General features: G+C 47.3%; 2 protein-coding genes across 4 annotated transcripts; one reads left to right on the top strand and one right to left on the bottom strand.

The window, feature by feature from the left end:
- Positions 1-434: 434 nt before the first annotated feature.
- fam98b (family with sequence similarity 98 member B) lies at positions 435-3,201 on the top strand. Of its 2 annotated transcripts, none has more exons than XM_040200568.2 (8): positions 435-642; positions 819-967; positions 1,052-1,180; positions 1,267-1,442; positions 1,645-1,725; positions 1,805-1,921; positions 2,014-2,181; positions 2,274-3,201. In XM_040200568.2, exons 1-8 carry the CDS (start codon positions 605-607, stop codon positions 2,472-2,474), a joined length of 1,059 nt encoding a protein of 352 aa, XP_040056502.1. In that variant the 5' UTR covers positions 435-604; the 3' UTR covers positions 2,475-3,201. The 2 variants fall into 2 exon arrangements, with proteins under 2 accessions (XP_040056502.1, XP_040056503.1); XM_040200569.2 differs by having other exon boundaries at positions 454-642; positions 825-967.
- A 97-nt stretch (positions 3,202-3,298) lies between these two features.
- On the bottom strand, positions 3,299-15,882 carry ptpn21 (protein tyrosine phosphatase non-receptor type 21). 2 transcript variants are annotated; one of them, XM_040200565.2, is made up of 20 exons: positions 15,345-15,780; positions 14,305-14,587; positions 13,255-13,424; positions 12,762-12,859; positions 11,844-11,911; positions 11,693-11,763; positions 11,362-11,449; positions 11,163-11,248; positions 10,650-10,737; positions 10,258-10,337; positions 10,030-10,137; positions 9,476-9,536; positions 9,230-9,311; positions 7,562-9,066; positions 7,033-7,173; positions 6,047-6,265; positions 5,640-5,768; positions 5,316-5,550; positions 4,972-5,132; positions 3,299-4,850 (listed from the first exon to the last, which is right to left on the bottom strand). In XM_040200565.2, exons 2-20 carry the CDS (start codon positions 14,482-14,484, stop codon positions 4,722-4,724), a joined length of 3,699 nt encoding a protein of 1,232 aa, XP_040056499.1. In that variant the 5' UTR covers positions 14,485-14,587; positions 15,345-15,780; the 3' UTR covers positions 3,299-4,721. The 2 variants fall into 2 exon arrangements, with proteins under 2 accessions (XP_040056499.1, XP_040056500.1); XM_040200566.2 differs by lacking the exon at positions 10,030-10,137 and having other exon boundaries at positions 15,345-15,882.
- Positions 15,883-15,934: the final 52 nt, after the last annotated feature.

Raw genomic sequence — 15,934 nt, forward strand, 5'->3', positions numbered from 1 at the left:
TTCGGTTCTGGGAAAGTGTGAGAGGCTATTTTTTTTATCTTCAATGAATACACTGGGGGAAAAAAATCATAATAAAAAGAATGACTATAGCCCAACTCCAAGGGAGTTACAAGACATAATATAGTGGAGATTATATTGAAGTAGAATGTGGTTTAAATTGGAATACGTTACAACAAACTATATTTAGTATAACTGAGGGTCATTCGCATCTGTGACGACCGCTCACTTCCGCTCGGGGTCTGTGTGAGCCTGGTGGGAGTTCCAGCTAGAAGCACCTTAACAGAGATCTTGGCTTTTTGTTAGCTGTAATACATATATGTATATTCAAATGTTGCATTTACATGCAATATTAAACAGGTTCACAAAATACAGCTCGTTTCAAAGCAGTTTTTGTCGTATATTTATGTATTTACTGTGGCGGAACCATAGATTCAGAGGCTTAAGTTCCCCTCCGGACTGCGTACGCGACCGGAACAGCGCGGAGGCATGAGAGCGCTGCAGAAATGAACAGGAGCAAACGCTGTAACGTAACGTGCTGACATTGTTATCTCATTAACGACGACATGTTTTCATCAGACTAACTCAAAAACTCAGTCATTCAGCGATGGAGTGCGATATTTTGGATTCCTTGGAGCAGCTTGGGTGAGCTAATTTACTGTTAGCATAGCAGGCTACTGTTAGCTCTTCCGTCACATTCCAAATGATGTTCTCAGTCTGCGCATTTCATCGAGATATACCGTGGGCGCAATAGCTAGTCGCTTATTAAACCACATCCCCAGTTCAACACCTATTTGACCACGTTCTCCCCCTTCCGGTAGCTACAGCGGCCCTCTGCTGGAGGAGAGGGTGCTGCTCGGAGCCGCAGAGGGAGGCCTGTCGTCGCCTGAGTATGTGGGCCTGTGTAAGTGGCTGGCGTCCAGGTTAAAGCCGCTGTGTCAGCTGGAGGAGAGCATTACTTCCGGTCCAGGTGAGCTACATCTGGACACCTGGATTCCGACGATCAAGGCTTTATTTCCTCCTTCATGAACCCTGTTTTTTTTCCGTCTCCAAGACGACATGGAAAGCCTTCACGTGGAGATGAGTGGTCTGCTGAAAGAGCTGCGCTGTCCATATGAGGAAGTCGTTTCGGGGATTCTCAAGGGCATTGTGCTGACTACAAGAGATCACCTCAAGTTTCTCTGTATGCAATCGAATCGTGCTGCTCATTTCAAGCACTGCGTGGGTCGGCGAGATGTTTAAGAATTGTATTTTGTGCGTCCTGTGAAGTGTTTCTAAGCTCCGAGCTCCAGGCAGCGCAGATTGTGATGAGCAGGAGACTCTCTGATGAACAACCCCGAGAGAGTCCGGTGCATCAGGAGCTCCTGGACATCTATGAAACCCTGAGCCTCCCGCGGCCCACGGGACAGGACGCAGGGGGGCTTTTGTCTCAAGTCAGAGACAAGGTGGGATTATTTAACGCTGCTTCAGTACATTTGTATCTGGGTAAATGACCCTTTGTTTATACTCCGGAGACAAAGACTTAACTTTGTTATGCATCCTTTGATCACACCGATTTGAACATTGTACTGATCCTTAATGCTTTAGGTTGATACATAGTTTCTTGTATCGGGGTAATGTTTTAAATGCATTGTGTGTGATTTGTAGGTGGAAGAAGTACTTAAAGATCTTCCAAATGGCTCGATTGGAAACCCAGTGCTAAAAAAATCTCTCTGCAATGAACAATGGGTAAGTAAACGTGCATCTAAACAAACCCCGTCGTATGAAGTTTTAATCTGACTTGTTTGACTTTGTTTAATCTCCGCAGGAGAAGTTGCACGACATAAACACAGCTCTGTCTTCAGAGTACGAATGCCGGCGCAGGATGCTGATCAAGCGGCTGGACGTCACAGTGCAGTCCTTCGGGTGGTCAGACAGAGCCAAAGTACGCCCCCCTTCTCCTCCATCACCAGGGATTCTACCAAGACCATTCTGGGAGAAGAAACTGCTCACCTTTTCCCCCCTGTGGTTTGTCAGGTAAAGGTGGACAGCATGGCGAAGGCCTATCAGCCTAGGAGACACTCGCTGAGGCCACAGTCCACAGTAGCTATGGCTGAGCTGCTGGCGGCCAGAGAAGACATCTGCAACGTGGTGAAGACCAGCAGCGGCTCCAGCAGGGAGAAGACAGCGTGTGCCGTCAACAAAGTAGAGAATAACATTTTCCCCTTTTTCCCCCAAAACGAATGACTTCGGTCCAGAGTTTACGTCTGAAGCAACTTCTCTCGTCTTCTCCGCAGATCCTAATGGGGAGAGTCCCAGACCGAGGAGGACGCCCCTCAGAGATAGAAGCACCTCTCCCTGAGATGCCTCCCTGGCAAAAAAGACAAGATGGAGGAGGAAGAGGTGGAGGACGAGGAGGGAGAGGTGGGTGGGGAGGAGGAGATTGGAGAGGTGGTCGTTCGGAGCATGGAGGAAAGAGAGGAAGGTATCGGTATTAGTTTCTGATTGAACCCGTTTTGTTTTTTTCAATTCTGTTCTCTATAGAGGGAGAAATAACATAAATCAGTCATCTTTTTAGATTATTTATAATGTTCATATTTCTATCAGTTTCATTTTGCTTTTATCAATATTCTCAGTGTTTAGTATAATGACAAGTATTCTCTTTAAGTACTTTTTGCATCACAAGCATCAAGAATAAGAATAGAATAAGTAGTTTATGGCATCAAGCCATAAACTACTTATTCTAAAGAGTTGAAGTTCACACTGAAAGTGATGCGTACGTCTACAAAAAAACTTGACTTTTCAGTGTTTGAGACTGAAATCAAGGAGCTGCTCACAACTGTAAACTAACTTCTTACATTTAAGCTAAAGTGATTTTTTTTTCCTCTGCTCATTGCAAACATGGAAGCTACAGATGAGTGGACACTCTGAATTAATAGTTTACAATAAGACATTTGTTTGCCACCATAAACATTTAACTTTTTTTTTTTGGTATTTAGAATTGAAGTGTTCGACATTAAAAGATGGAGTGAGGAATGTTTGTAGTAAAGTGTTGTTAATGTCAAACCCTGAACAAAACCACTGCTGTAGGACAAAGAGGACATTGAAGTATTTCAAACTACAAAAATCTGCTTTTCCCTCATTTCTTTGAAGATTTTGTACCAGCTGTAATCCTTTTTCCACCTTTTGAAATACTGTAATAAAAGATCTTCCAGTGATTTTAAACGCTTGTCGATATCCTGAAATACTGCAACCAGACATTACGATCCACCGTCGACCACAAGGTGGCGTCAGATTGATGTAAACAAAGAAACTTATTGGGTAATCTTTTGAAACAAATTGTGTATTTGCTGAAAATAAGTTCTACACGCTTTCTTCCCAATGGCATATCATTTTTTGTTCAATAGATACAAGTTTGTACATCCGATAAGACATTTTTACATTGTGTACATTATGAACAAGATATCTGTAGATGGACAAAACTGTCACGCTGTGGCCAAACATCCCTCTCAAGTCTCTATTTTAAGGCTCATCAGCATGTTAAAACACAACCTGAAGCAAACCGATATGCAGCGGATCCAAAAACGATCCAGTCAAAACACACCGACACATCTGGAGACGTTCTCCGCTTAAGTCCGATCACTGGCCACGAGTGTGACAACAAACATTTCGGGTAAGAAAATTACTTCACTTCAGCCACATTGTAAATTCAGTTGCTGCCTTTTGACAATAGCTTAATTTCAAATACATTGTTAAAAATATATTTGCCGTGCCTGCAAACTGTCTCTGTACAGGTGTGTTTAACGTTTGAGCTCCAAAATAAAGGTGCAGCGGCAAATGGAAGTGCTCATTACTAGTAACACATTTAATATGTGTAGCCTACTTAATGACAAGGATGTGGGCTTATTCAACGATATATATCTTTGCAGGGATGTTTCTTAAATGAGTCAATTGGCAATAATCAAACAATAAAAAGTGTCCAAATGTCCTTCATATTATTCACACATACGGCCCTTCCAACTTTACAAGGTAGATGTAAAGGCACTTTTTCTTGACAAAATACCTTAAATATATTGATGTTCAAATACAGCACTCCGTTCTCATGATTTAAAAAAAAATATATATATGAATATAAAAAATTCCAGTTTTACTCTAGAACGTGCTGCCAATTTTTAGAACCTGTGCGATTTGTTTGTACTTTGCATCAATCCAGTGTTTACCAAAGACCAACGCATCACACGCCACAGCAGATACACAGGTGTGGTCGGGTGGGTTCGAGTGCTCACACCACTGCAGGGACGAACCGCTGCACCAACACACGACGCTCAAATCCATCCGAGCGCTTTATCCACTCTGCGCTCATTCCTACGGAAATGTCCTTCATTATCGGAAACAAAGAGTTGCCAGATCGCAATAAAAATAAAAAAAAGACCTTTGTCAAATTCATTTGTTTATAATACATAACTATCATTACTTTTTTGCAGCATAACATTGCTTCATTCTGTACAGCAAAGTACTGTGAAAGTGCTGGGCTTTATAAAGCAATAATATATGTAAAAACGATATAATACTGTTGGAGGCAGGTCATAAGTCTTCTTGATTCTTTGTGTGGTGTTGCTTCATTCTTGTAGTTCCTTCAGCCGTACTGATTGAACACTCGACCAAACGGGCTCCACCAGGTACTGGCCGCTCACACAGCCGCGGCGCCGTTTGGTATCAATCTGGAGCTTTGTGACTCATGGTGCTCATATGAGCCGGGAGTTGCGGAGGTACTGGATGATGACCTTGTAGATGAAGGTGTACTGAGACAACGTCTGAACCGTCATCATCCTCTGGCGACGCAGGTGTAACAGGAACTTTGGGACATCCAGCGCCTGAAAATAGACAAGGCGCTTAGTGTGACGGAGGTGGAAAAGCAACCAGAAGTATAAACTAGATGAGGTCAAGACAAAAAGGGCGTAGTGCACCAGTTTTACTTGGGAGCGAGGAAGTTACCTCATTGTGCTCCAGGCAGGCGATCATGATCTCAGACAGGATTACCACGCCGCTCCGTCCCACTCCAGCACTGCAGTGGACCAGCACAGGTAGGTTGGCGTTCTTTGGGTCACTGATGCTGTTGGTGTGTCTCCTCACAGACTGGATCTCCTCCAGGTAAGCTGGATTTAAAGAAACAAATAAGACATCCAACGAAGTAACACGGCAGTTTTGATACATATAAAACCGATCAGGCTCGATTGTGTAATGAATGTTGCTGTCAATGTAAAACACCAGTCTGGTTTTCAGCCTCTCCAGGTTGACATCTTAAAGAAAAAGGGACAACACATGCAGCTCCCACTCACTCAGGAAGCCTTTTAAGTCCTCGGGACAGCCGTGGTCAGGCCAGTCGATGTACTGCAGGTGCCAGACCGTTCTCTCCTGGCCCGTCAGGAGGTGTTTGATCTTGAGCCCCGTGGTGGCGTAGCACCCGGACTCAGTGCGGAACCGTGTCGTGATCTTGAAGCGGCCGTATGTCACCGTGTTGTGTCGTGAGCCGAGTCTGGGCCAGTAACGGAAGCTCTTTTCTCGCCCGCTTTCCTATTGGGGGGTGTCACATGCAAAGCGTAAACCCAGGCAATGATGAAAAATGCGTAGCTATCGCTATGAAAAAAGCGACAACAACGCACCTCTTCTGCAGTAACCATGGCGATGATGGCGACGCCCTGTTCCCACACCATCTGCCAGAAGTCTTGACACGTGTTCGCCAAGGGACCCTGCGTGGCGATGTAGCTCCACTCCCGTCCGCCAGCGGTCACCTAGAGAGCCGGGAGACGGATCAGTGATGCTTCAGAGCGCGGCGATGCAGAAGCAGAAAGAGTAGCAGTGAAGCCCGTCTGTTGTGTCAGACGTAGCCATCGAGGAGCGGCGGAATCGGTTATTGACAACGGTTATCAAACTGCTGCTTAGGAAGAGTTTTAACGTGGTTTTTGTCAATATCGGCCAGCCTCAAAGGCATCCTGAGCACCGTCGTCAAAATATTTCCTCCAGGCCTTTTGACAAGAGTTAAGGTTGAGGATACGTCTGCACAACTCACTTTCACGTGTGATGCATTGATGTATCCGGTGTTGTTCTCCTTGGTGGGAACCAGCTCCACTCGGGTGTCATCATAAGGCAGCACGTCCTGGAAGCGGTTTTTATCCCCGCTCTCTGGCAGCTGGGCGATGGTGCATTCTCCTGAGGGACGCCGCTTTGGGATGCTCTCGTACTCCTTCAACAGCTCTCCCCTCTCCATGTGCTGCTCCAGAGCTGCACACTAACACACACACGCACGGAAACCGTGAATACTTCACTACATGGATAATGTAATTCTGACCATAACCCTTAAACAAGTTAATCACATTTTGACTTCCTTTCATTTTATGAACACGGACGATGTTGAGTAGAATATTTTCAGCACTAATAAACAAATGATGTTAAAATCCTTGAATGAATAGTGGACGGTAAAGAACATCGGCGCCACAGAACTGTTTACAGAAAGTGAAAGTTTCACTTTCTATTCCTGTAGAAGGGAGCACATTGTATTTAGTGAATGGTGTTTTTTGAAAGACACAGATTTATGCAATAAATAAAGAATGCAAACAACTTTGATGTGTAGAAGTTTAAACTTAATGAACAGGTGTGTTTACTTTAGTAAACCATGACTTCAGCTGACACTCTGTATGAGACATTTGACAAGTTGCTAACCGTTAACCGTAAACAGCTAATTGTTGTTTTGTTACATGTCTGGAATTGATTTATTTTTGGTGCCAAAAGCAACAGACATCATGAGTAACAAGGCTGACCAAGTCAGTCCGTCTGTACGGAATCACTGCGTATTCTCTCCCTCGTGTCTCCTTCATAACACAGCCTCGCCTCGCCTTGGTTAACGACGCCATAGACTGCTCATTACCCGCATGCAGCAAATCCCACAGGTCTCAAAAATAATCTTTGCCTAAACTAAACATTCATTTTTTGTTTTACAAACCCGTTGAGGCGCAAATCACAGAGAAAGAATGAACCAAAGGCTCTTGAGCGTCCTACCCTCTCGTCGTTGGAGGCGCTCTCGTCCTCGTCCTTCGCCGCCTCGTTCATTGGCTGCCTGGAAACCGACAGTCCATTGAGATGCGCCACCTTCAGAGGGCCCATCTTCTTCACCTCTGACCTCGCTCCTTTCTTCATACCCTGTGGTGGCCACAGAGCAGAGACAGAATAAGGTCGGGAGGTTTGTGTGTGTGTGTACGTGTGTTCCGGCCTCGCGGTTCGGTTTACAAGATGGGCGGGACCCGGCCGCCTCGCTGGGTGTTTACTGACTGAATGTCACCTGTCTGGTTTTCCAACTACATTCCTTTACTGTGTGTCATTGGGAGCTGACCACCGAAACCACTCGCTCTGCCAGGTGCATTCATACTCATGCGACATACAACCCACATTTTTTTAAATATCCCTGGGGTATAAAAGTGCAACTAAAGAGCAACAGAAATCGCATTGTGCGACTGGATGGTGTAATTTCAATTGTTCCAAAATGTCTATCAACTACTGCGCCAATAACGTCATTGGGAGCGGGACTCACCGGAGGGGGCAAACCTTCTACCGCCTTCTTCCCAGGGGGCACATCAGACACGGGCCTCTTTTTCACGTCCTTTTTAGCCCTCTGCTTCGCCGTGCCACTCAGGTCGCCCTCGGAGACGGAGGGCATGATCCTGGGCTGCCAGTACTCAGGCGCCAAGTGCAGCGGCTCGCTCTCCTGGATCAGGGGGTGAACCTTGTAGTTCAGGGGACTGGTTACGGCGGGTTCGAGGGAGGAGCCGATGGGGTACGCGGGAGGCGGCTCAGTGGGAGCGTGCTGCGGAGGGGCCGGGGAAGAGAGAGACGTCAAGCTGTGGTGCGGCCGGCACGCCATCGCGTTGTGAGAAAGCGGAATGTGACGCCCGGCGTCTTCCTCAAACTCCTCCTCCTCGCCGCTGCTGTGAACCAGCATGGTGGCGTCGGAGAGGGACTTTTTGTGTCCGTACTGCGCGCCCTCCCTGATGCCGCCGCGCTCCTCCGTCTTTGTGCGCTCGATAAACACGTTGAGCTGAGAGCCGTGGGAGCGGCCGCCGCACAGGGGGGCCGGAGGGGGCGTGGCCGCGTCGGCGGCCGACGAGGACGCGGTGCGCTCCTTGACCCTCATCCCCTCGAGACTGTGCGCCAATCCGGCAATCTCGATGGAGTTCCGCTTCTGGGCGTGCTGCGGGTGCCTCGGCGGGGGTCCGTAGAAAAGAGGCTCCGACACCTCCTGCAAAGAGTGGGCGACGGGCAGGCTGTCCTCCTGGAACGTCTGGACCGAGTGGTGCACCCGCCTGGTGATGATCAGGTCCGGGTTGCTGCTGGTGACGTACGGGTGGCGCGACAGGTCCGGCGTGCTGTTGGCGGGCCGCGGGTGGGCGTAGGGGTAAGGCGGGGGTGGGCGGTACACGTGTGTTCTCATGATGTTCGGGGCTGGGTACTCCTGGGCCTGTTGCAGCTGGACATTTGTGAGCTCCGGGACACTGACGGCCCCCACCACGGGCCTCCTCTCCGTGGGGTAGGGGTACGGAGAAGGACCGTGGAAGCTGGAGCCCAGATGGAAGGGATAGTGATGGTGTTGGGCTGCTCCGCCGTGCTCCCCTCTGATCTCCGGCTGGCTGTACACCAGATGGTCCGGCCTGCGGTAGGCGTAGGAGTTTCCGATATTCAGGTTCCTCATGGAGTGGCTCTGCCGGTGCTCCTGGGACAGGAGCACCCCTCCTCCGCGGGTCTTCTGACGCATCACCGTCTCGTAATCCGGCGTGGCGCGGTAGGAAGGCGGGATGAGGGCGCTGTGGCGGTGCGAGGGGACGTAGTCCGGCCTGGTGATGTCGCTGGTGATGGAGGGGTTGGAGGACATGGGCGAGGGCTGGTGGTAGTGCTGGGGGTTGGTCAGCGAGCTGGTGCTGTGGGCGCTGTACACGCTGCCGTTCCGTAAACGCCCCCCGCTGCCGTACTCCAGAGGAGAGCAGTCCAGGCTGGTCTGGGAATGGTAGTAATAACCGTTCTGACTGTTCAGGTACAGATTGTCTGGAGGGGAGCCAATAAACAAGACACCCTGAGGTCACCAATCATAATTAATAATAATCATAATAATGATGTATCATATAAATTTATCATAATTACAAAACAATTCCATCAATGTTGAAACTCATTTACTGGTTCCCAGAGCCAGTCTCTGGGAACTCGTTACCTTGTGACGACGTGTAAGGCTCTGGGAAATGACCATTGTAGTGCATCTGAGGGGGGGGCATCATATAGGACTGAGGCTTCGGCTGTAAACCAACAACAGAGGGATTCAGATGCTGCTCATGTGGGTTAGGGTTAGGGCTGTGCTGGCTGACACTCCCGTGGATGATCAGCGGAATGCGTGTTGAAATGCAAAACGAGAAAACTGGCAGGGAATTATACAAGGGCTCGTGTGAAAAGTGGGTTTTACCAGAGATATTCTAGTAGAGGACCTCCGTCTGACCGGGTTAACCACCGCAGGCTGGGCTTGGCTGGTGGGAGAAAAAAAAAAAGTCAGACAAAAGATGTGACTGAAACCAGAAGCAAGAACACATACGACGCTTCTTCCACAAACTCACTTCGGCCTTTTGATATTTTTACTTTACGTAACCAGTTTCAAACTTCAGACACATTGCTCAACTCTTCCCTGGTACACTTTGCCACATTTCTTTCAGAGTTCTCCAGGAAGCATGGCGGGATGAAAGAGTTGTGCAATGGGTGTTCTTTTTGATTGACACGCACTACTGAAAAAATTATAATTGATTCTCTGTGTTCAAAACAACAATCATAAACGATTTGAAGTAATTATTTAATGGAACAGATACAAGGACAAGTAAGTCAAATAGTAGTTTCACTTGGATGAAAAGCCACTACACGCTTCACTTCACGTTTACAGCAGCGAGTATGTTAGCTGAGCGAGGTTGGCGGAGCGATACGGGGGTGGGGGTGGTGCACCGGGTAGCGGTGGCCGATAGTGATGCTCACCCCTTGTTAGAAGGCAGAGCGGGACGAGAGAGCATTGGAAAGCGGGGAAAGGACAGAGTGAGAAGGGACTTCTGGGAGCCCTCAGAAGGCAGGGGCTCACACCCCTCGCTGAAGAGGGAGAGGAGGGTAGAAGTGAGGCTACACCAGGGACAAGAGACACATGGACGGGACAACAAGGAACTAAGATACAGGAACTAGGCCAGACATGTGAAAAAACAAACCACTTACAGGCTGCTCTTGTTAATCTTATAAAACTTGAGTCTGGCCAGACACATCCGGCACACATATTTGGAGGTTTCCATGTCTTCCTACACAAAAAAAAAAGAAGGAGAAGAAAAGTCACAAGATGGAGAGACAATTAGTACAGAAGTGGTGCTTGATTACTATTCGCGATGCATAGCAAATCCGGTACTTGAAATACTTCGACAGGGTTCTACAGGTTACGGCTAATGGTATGTGACCCACGCATGCCTAACATAGCCAAACTGCCCCAGTTACGGCCACACCCAACCATAGCTGCATTGTTCACGCGAGCGCCATGACGACAGAATCAAATGTGAAGCGGACATTTTCGACGGGATGGGTGGAGGAACGGAGGGGAGTTGCTAGAAGAGCCTTACGGTCTGGAACTGGACACTCTCCTCCCGGTTGGATAGCTCCAGGACAAAGAAGGACCTGTTGTGACTCATGTTGTTAATTTCATTCCACCTACACGGCCAATTAAAGCACGGGGACAGAGAGAAAGAGGAAAAACACATGATGTCATGGCGGCCACAAAACCGTGGAGCATTTTTAAGAAGAGAATGTGGCACTGCTTTCACAATGCAGACTCGATGCCACCCACACACACCCACACACACACACGCGCAGGAGAAGTACATTACAGTACACTCACTCACCACAGTCATACAATCCTATCAGTTAATGTCACAGCCTACGTGACTCATTTCCCCTCGGGCCACATTACAGGAGACCTCACGTAAAAATGACTGTGACTCAATCTACGCGGTCTGATTTAGGGAGTGCTCAGTCACAATTTACCAGACAAAGCCTTTGTTAAGAGTGGATAATATTTCTGTACATTTCAGGTACTCCTGAAAAAGAAACGGTCTCCAATCCCAGTCTGGACTTGCCTAAACGAAAGCGGCCTGCCATTTTTCTGCTTGACAAAGAAGCCATCGATGCAGGATCCCATTGAAACGTCGGAGCCTGTACTGTCCTGTTTGGAGCAGAGGTGAGGACAGAGACATTCAGAACATATATGACGCTTACAAATTCAAGTAGGCCAACGTATGACTTCTTCAACATTTGGGCTAGACCACGTAAACCTACCTTGGCTTGATAGCTTTCCTGGCCATAGCCTTCCATTTTCTCCACCTCCTGCATGTACATCATCTCTGCTTCTGGGGCCGATAAACCCCTGGGAAAGAAACCCCCACAAAAACAGCATCAGAAACATGAAGAAAACAAGCCCCTTGGAACCCTAATGTGTAAATGAAATGGGATGAAGAGAGTGATAAGGAACAGCTGGTGATGGACTAAAGGTTTACGGGGTCTGGTATCAGTCTGAGCTTATTGGAGCTACTCGGCCTCTGCAAGTGTAAATAACAGGAGATGCCTGGTAGACTGATGCTGAGCACAGAGGTGGAGAACACCTGCTCACCTGAATGACTGATAATGAAGAGCCACTTTCTGCGTGGCCTCCTCCAGCACCCTCTCATCCTGGATCCAGTCCTGCCAGAGCAGAGTTACACGGATTCACACAATGCTGGTATTAAAATGAGCTTGACTATTCAAAAAAATAAAACGCTTACAATAGGGAACAGCGCAAACTTCTGGAGGAAATCCTGGGAATCATATCGGTTAAAGTCTCCAAAGTCAGCTGGAGAGGGGCAAAAAAAAAAGACACTAAATTAGTTAATACAGCAAGGAATACACTGCGTGACACTGCTCTTTATTAAAAGGTCCATTTATGCACTTAGCACGAGGCAAATTAGACGGGAGGAGAATTGCCGAAAGGTGTGATGCCTTTTGGAAAGCTGCGGTGTACGATGACTAGATGGACTAATTTTAGGAGAGGGGCCCTGTTTGCGAGGAGAAGGAATTGCTTTGGCGTTTGGGTTCACAACAGTTACCAGCTCCAGTCCGCCTGCTGCCAACATTCACAACTATGTTTGGTATCTGAAGACATCGCCACTGCTCAAAAGCTGCAGCCGCCCTTCACTAGAAAATGTCCCAGCATGGGACCGAAACTGGGAACCGCACAACAGCACTGTTACAAGTTAGCAACTAAAGCAGGGACTAAATCTGATTTTAAAATGTGCACAATGTTTCTTCGTGCTTTCCTTTAAATGCACACGTACACGGCTGCAGCAGTGAGCGTCTCAGCGGCTCTGCTGCACCCAGCACAGGCAGTTCGGAGCGCCCGATATAACTTTGCCAGCAGTGTTTGAGATTCTTCTGGCGAGGCAAAAGTTGCAGGACGGGTCAGGGCTCAAGCAAGGGAAGTTCACATTCCCACACAAACACACCCGTGACCAAGCTAACGGGCTAGTTTACGTTGGATCGCGCTGGGAAAGAGCTGCATATTAACCGAACGGTGAACTGTTCTTAGAAACCCCGGGATAAGTGATTGAACAACATTTTACCAGCGGAGTTAAGATGCAAGAAAAGAAAGATCTTGGCAAACAGATGTTTCTTTTGCACAGCTCACAAGTCTACATTCACGGTACCTTGCACTGCCAGGCTCGCTAAATGAATAGCTTGTTCCAGTGAGCACGAGATTCTGCCCTCCAGAACATCCTTCTTCAGTTGAAGGTAATACTGATATCTGCAAGGAAAGAGAATTACTCATGAGTGGCGAATAGACCGGCTGCCAACAACCAACCAAATATGGTGACTTTGTTCAGGTTTGCAGAAATGGCTACAAAGGTCATTGCAGAGCAAACCTTCTCAAACAACGTGGGACATATTTAAAGAATTCTGCTGGAAGCATTAAAAGAAATGGACCGGAGGAGGTAGAAAGACATCAATAAACACTGGCCTGTGGTTCAAGGGGTAAAACTGTGACCCTAAGCTGCTGCTATAACTCATTACCCTTCTTGGTGCAGTCTTTTTACAAACAAAAAAAAACCACTTTCTGAAATAACATATCTAACTTTGTGACACCCCTTTGTGGATGTCACAAAAATAACAAGGCCCCACATGGCTCTGACAGGACCTCACCTTGTGATCTCCTGTTGCAGCTGGGTGACACTGGGTATGTAAAACACGACTCCGAAGTAAACGGTGGGCTCTAGCCCGTACTTGTCCAGCTGCTTTTTCAGCGGCTTCTCCAGGTCGATCCATCTCTGCAGGTTCTGCTTGTTGAAGTACCACAGGCTGAAGTACGTTATCTAACAAGCAGGGGAAGGGAGCACAAAGAACACACCTGAACGGCACTGTGATCGAGAAAGGAATGCACATTTACATCACGTCAAACTCAAGAAAAATATCATGCAAAAATCAGATCTATGTCACTCATCTCCTGTTTTGTGCACCCATGTGTAGGTTGTATCCTAATAATCGACATAACATTGCAAACATTTGTAGACCTCCGTCTTGTGACTGTCTGAACATCTCACAATGAACACTTGTGAGAAAAGTAACCCCAAGGCTCGCTGTTTATCAAAGACAATTTAGCTGAAAGAGCTGTTGTGATTAGCAGCAGCACTCAATCCACAACTAGAAAGTTACATGACTGCTTAGCGCTAGATAGCATCAATTAGCAACTATGAATAAACATTATGCAAACATCAATCTGGTGTTTTTGTGGGAAAAATAATTACCTGGATTGGAGGAATTGACAAAAGAGACAACAGTTTGGGTTTATGTGCTTTTCTCTGATGGAGGCGGGTACTGTTAACCAGAGCATTAACAAACAAAGTCTTACGCAACAGTCATATAGTGACTAACATCAAGACTTCATATTTCGTCAGTGTTTACTGTCAACTTGAGGTCTCATCCTCAGATCAGATCAACAGGTGTGACCGAAGCGACCGCGTGCAGATGTGAAGCTTGTGCATTATTCGGTCCTGACTCAGCACCACCTGCCTTAACCATAACATCCGAGAGATTATAGTTAAATGAGTGCGACGATATTATTTGTGCAGTTTCTTCGGGTTTCTGTTGTAAGAGTGTGACCAAAAAGGATAACCTCGTCCTTTGCGGTGAGTTGACAACAAGTCCGTAAGAGAGAACAATCAGCACTTGTATTGCATGGAAATGCACACATACCTCTCTTAACTCAAGTCTCTGAGCAACAGCCTCCAAACATTCCTGCCCGGTGCTCTCCACCGACAGCGTGAACTCCACAAACTCGCCATTGAGCAGCTGAATGCGGGTGACCAGACAGCTCTTGCTTGAAACGGTGTACCGGCGAGTCCTCTTGAGTTTTAAGCCAAATGGCAAGGGCATGTTTCCCGCTTCTTCAAGGGAGCGAGGTCTTCACTTAGTCCAGAGAAAGTAGTCTCCTTGCTGGGCCCTCAAAGGTCACTCGGTTCATCGTCGACACACAGATCTAAAAAATAAGTTAATAAAAAGACAATAAGACGACAAACATCTCAGTGCATCTGCAAAACACTACAATTTGCAAGGATATCTGGTGGAAATATTGCAAACTCTGGAAGAGAGGTCCGGGTGCAAAACAGGGTGACTACTCATCACAGGAGAACGTGTTACGATACTTCTGCATAGCCCTCTCACCTGCTGTGTGACCCGGGAACAGACGCCCGAGCAGACCAACAACCCTTAACGTAAAGTAACGTTAATCGGCTTAAATGCGACATAGAAATAAACGCTAATTTACCCGACTTGCGCATCTCGGATAAGCTGTCAAAACATTACGAGGTTACTGCTCTAAAGAGAAGGTATCCAAACACGTAAGACATTAAACAGCTGATCTGTTGACAAACAGCAATGAACTACGCGCAGGTTGTTTAATCTAGAATACGGGTCGCGAGCCAATTGCTCAGATTGTGTTGAGATGAATCTCTTCCAGTGGGTAGTCAAAACTAAGCAAACTAATTTGGCGAAACTTAATAAAAAAAACTTTGGTTCCTAATGCTGGACTACCTAGCTAACGATACCCTTCAGTGGGGGTTTAAGTGAATCCCCAACTTTAGTTAGTAGCAGTTAACAACAACTAGCGCTCTTTTAGCTTTAAAGCTAATGTGCTAACATATGATCCAGTAAATAGACGACACCCTTTGGGAAGCTGACGTAGTCGCTACATATTTTGGGGTTAAAAAGAAAAGAAAATAAACCGTAGACGTTACCGTTAGCCAGCGGATGGAATTGTTGTATTCCAGCTAAGATTATATCCAGGGGTATTCCGCCATGAAGCTCGGTGGATTACCATCAACACGAGATACTTTGGAAAGTGGAGCGAGCCCAGTGGTCAGCAGTCGGCTCGCGGGTCCGCGGTGGCGTGTCGTCGGGTTAGCAGCCCGCGCCTGCCGCTCCGACTCTCCGCGCAAGTTCCGAGCGTGTTTCGCTTCCTGGGATTGAAAAAAAAAAAAGTAACACGCGTATTCCGTCTCCATCCGCGGCTCAACAGCACTGGTAGCTCTCTTTCAGCAGTTGCAATCGCCAAATTACACTGGAATATACTTCAACTTTTGCAATCAGTGCACACAAAACGCATTGCTGTCCTGTAGTTTTTAGGAGCGTGTAGCTTCAAAGTGCATTATAGTGCCTCCGTGGCGGAGGGATACGCGGCGGTTGTCAGAGTCATGACATCACACAGCTGGAATGCCGAGCGGTGAAAATGCCAGAAACGGGACAGCTGCCCGGAGCCAGCTGCCGCCGCTGACCTGCCCTTTACCATTCACATCGACTGACAACTAATATTATGCAATGATTGATG

Source organism: Gasterosteus aculeatus, chromosome 15 (assembly GCF_964276395.1).
Source record: "Gasterosteus aculeatus chromosome 15, fGasAcu3.hap1.1, whole genome shotgun sequence".
In the NCBI taxonomy this organism is placed as follows: Eukaryota; Metazoa; Chordata; class Actinopteri; order Perciformes; family Gasterosteidae; genus Gasterosteus; species Gasterosteus aculeatus.

Excerpts from the sequence above, each read along its gene's own strand:
- fam98b (XM_040200568.2), top strand. The coding sequence starts at position 605 with ATGGAGTGCGATATTTTGGATTCCTTGGAGCAGCTTGG. Across the intron at positions 1,443-1,644 it reads TGTCTCAAGTCAGAGACAAG|GTGGAAGAAGTACTTAAAGA; the intron begins GTGGGATTATTT and ends TGTGATTTGTAG. Across the intron at positions 2,182-2,273 it reads CAGCGTGTGCCGTCAACAAA|ATCCTAATGGGGAGAGTCCC; the intron begins GTAGAGAATAAC and ends TCTTCTCCGCAG.
- ptpn21 (XM_040200565.2), bottom strand. The coding sequence starts at position 14,484 with ATGCCCTTGCCATTTGGCTTAAAACTCAAGAGGACTCGCCGGTACACC. Across the intron at positions 13,425-14,304 it reads AGAGACTTGAGTTAAGAGAG|ATAACGTACTTCAGCCTGTG; the intron begins GTATGTGTGCAT and ends CCTGCTTGTTAG. Across the intron at positions 11,912-12,761 it reads AGCGAGCCTGGCAGTGCAAG|CTGACTTTGGAGACTTTAAC; the intron begins GTACCGTGAATG and ends GCCCCTCTCCAG.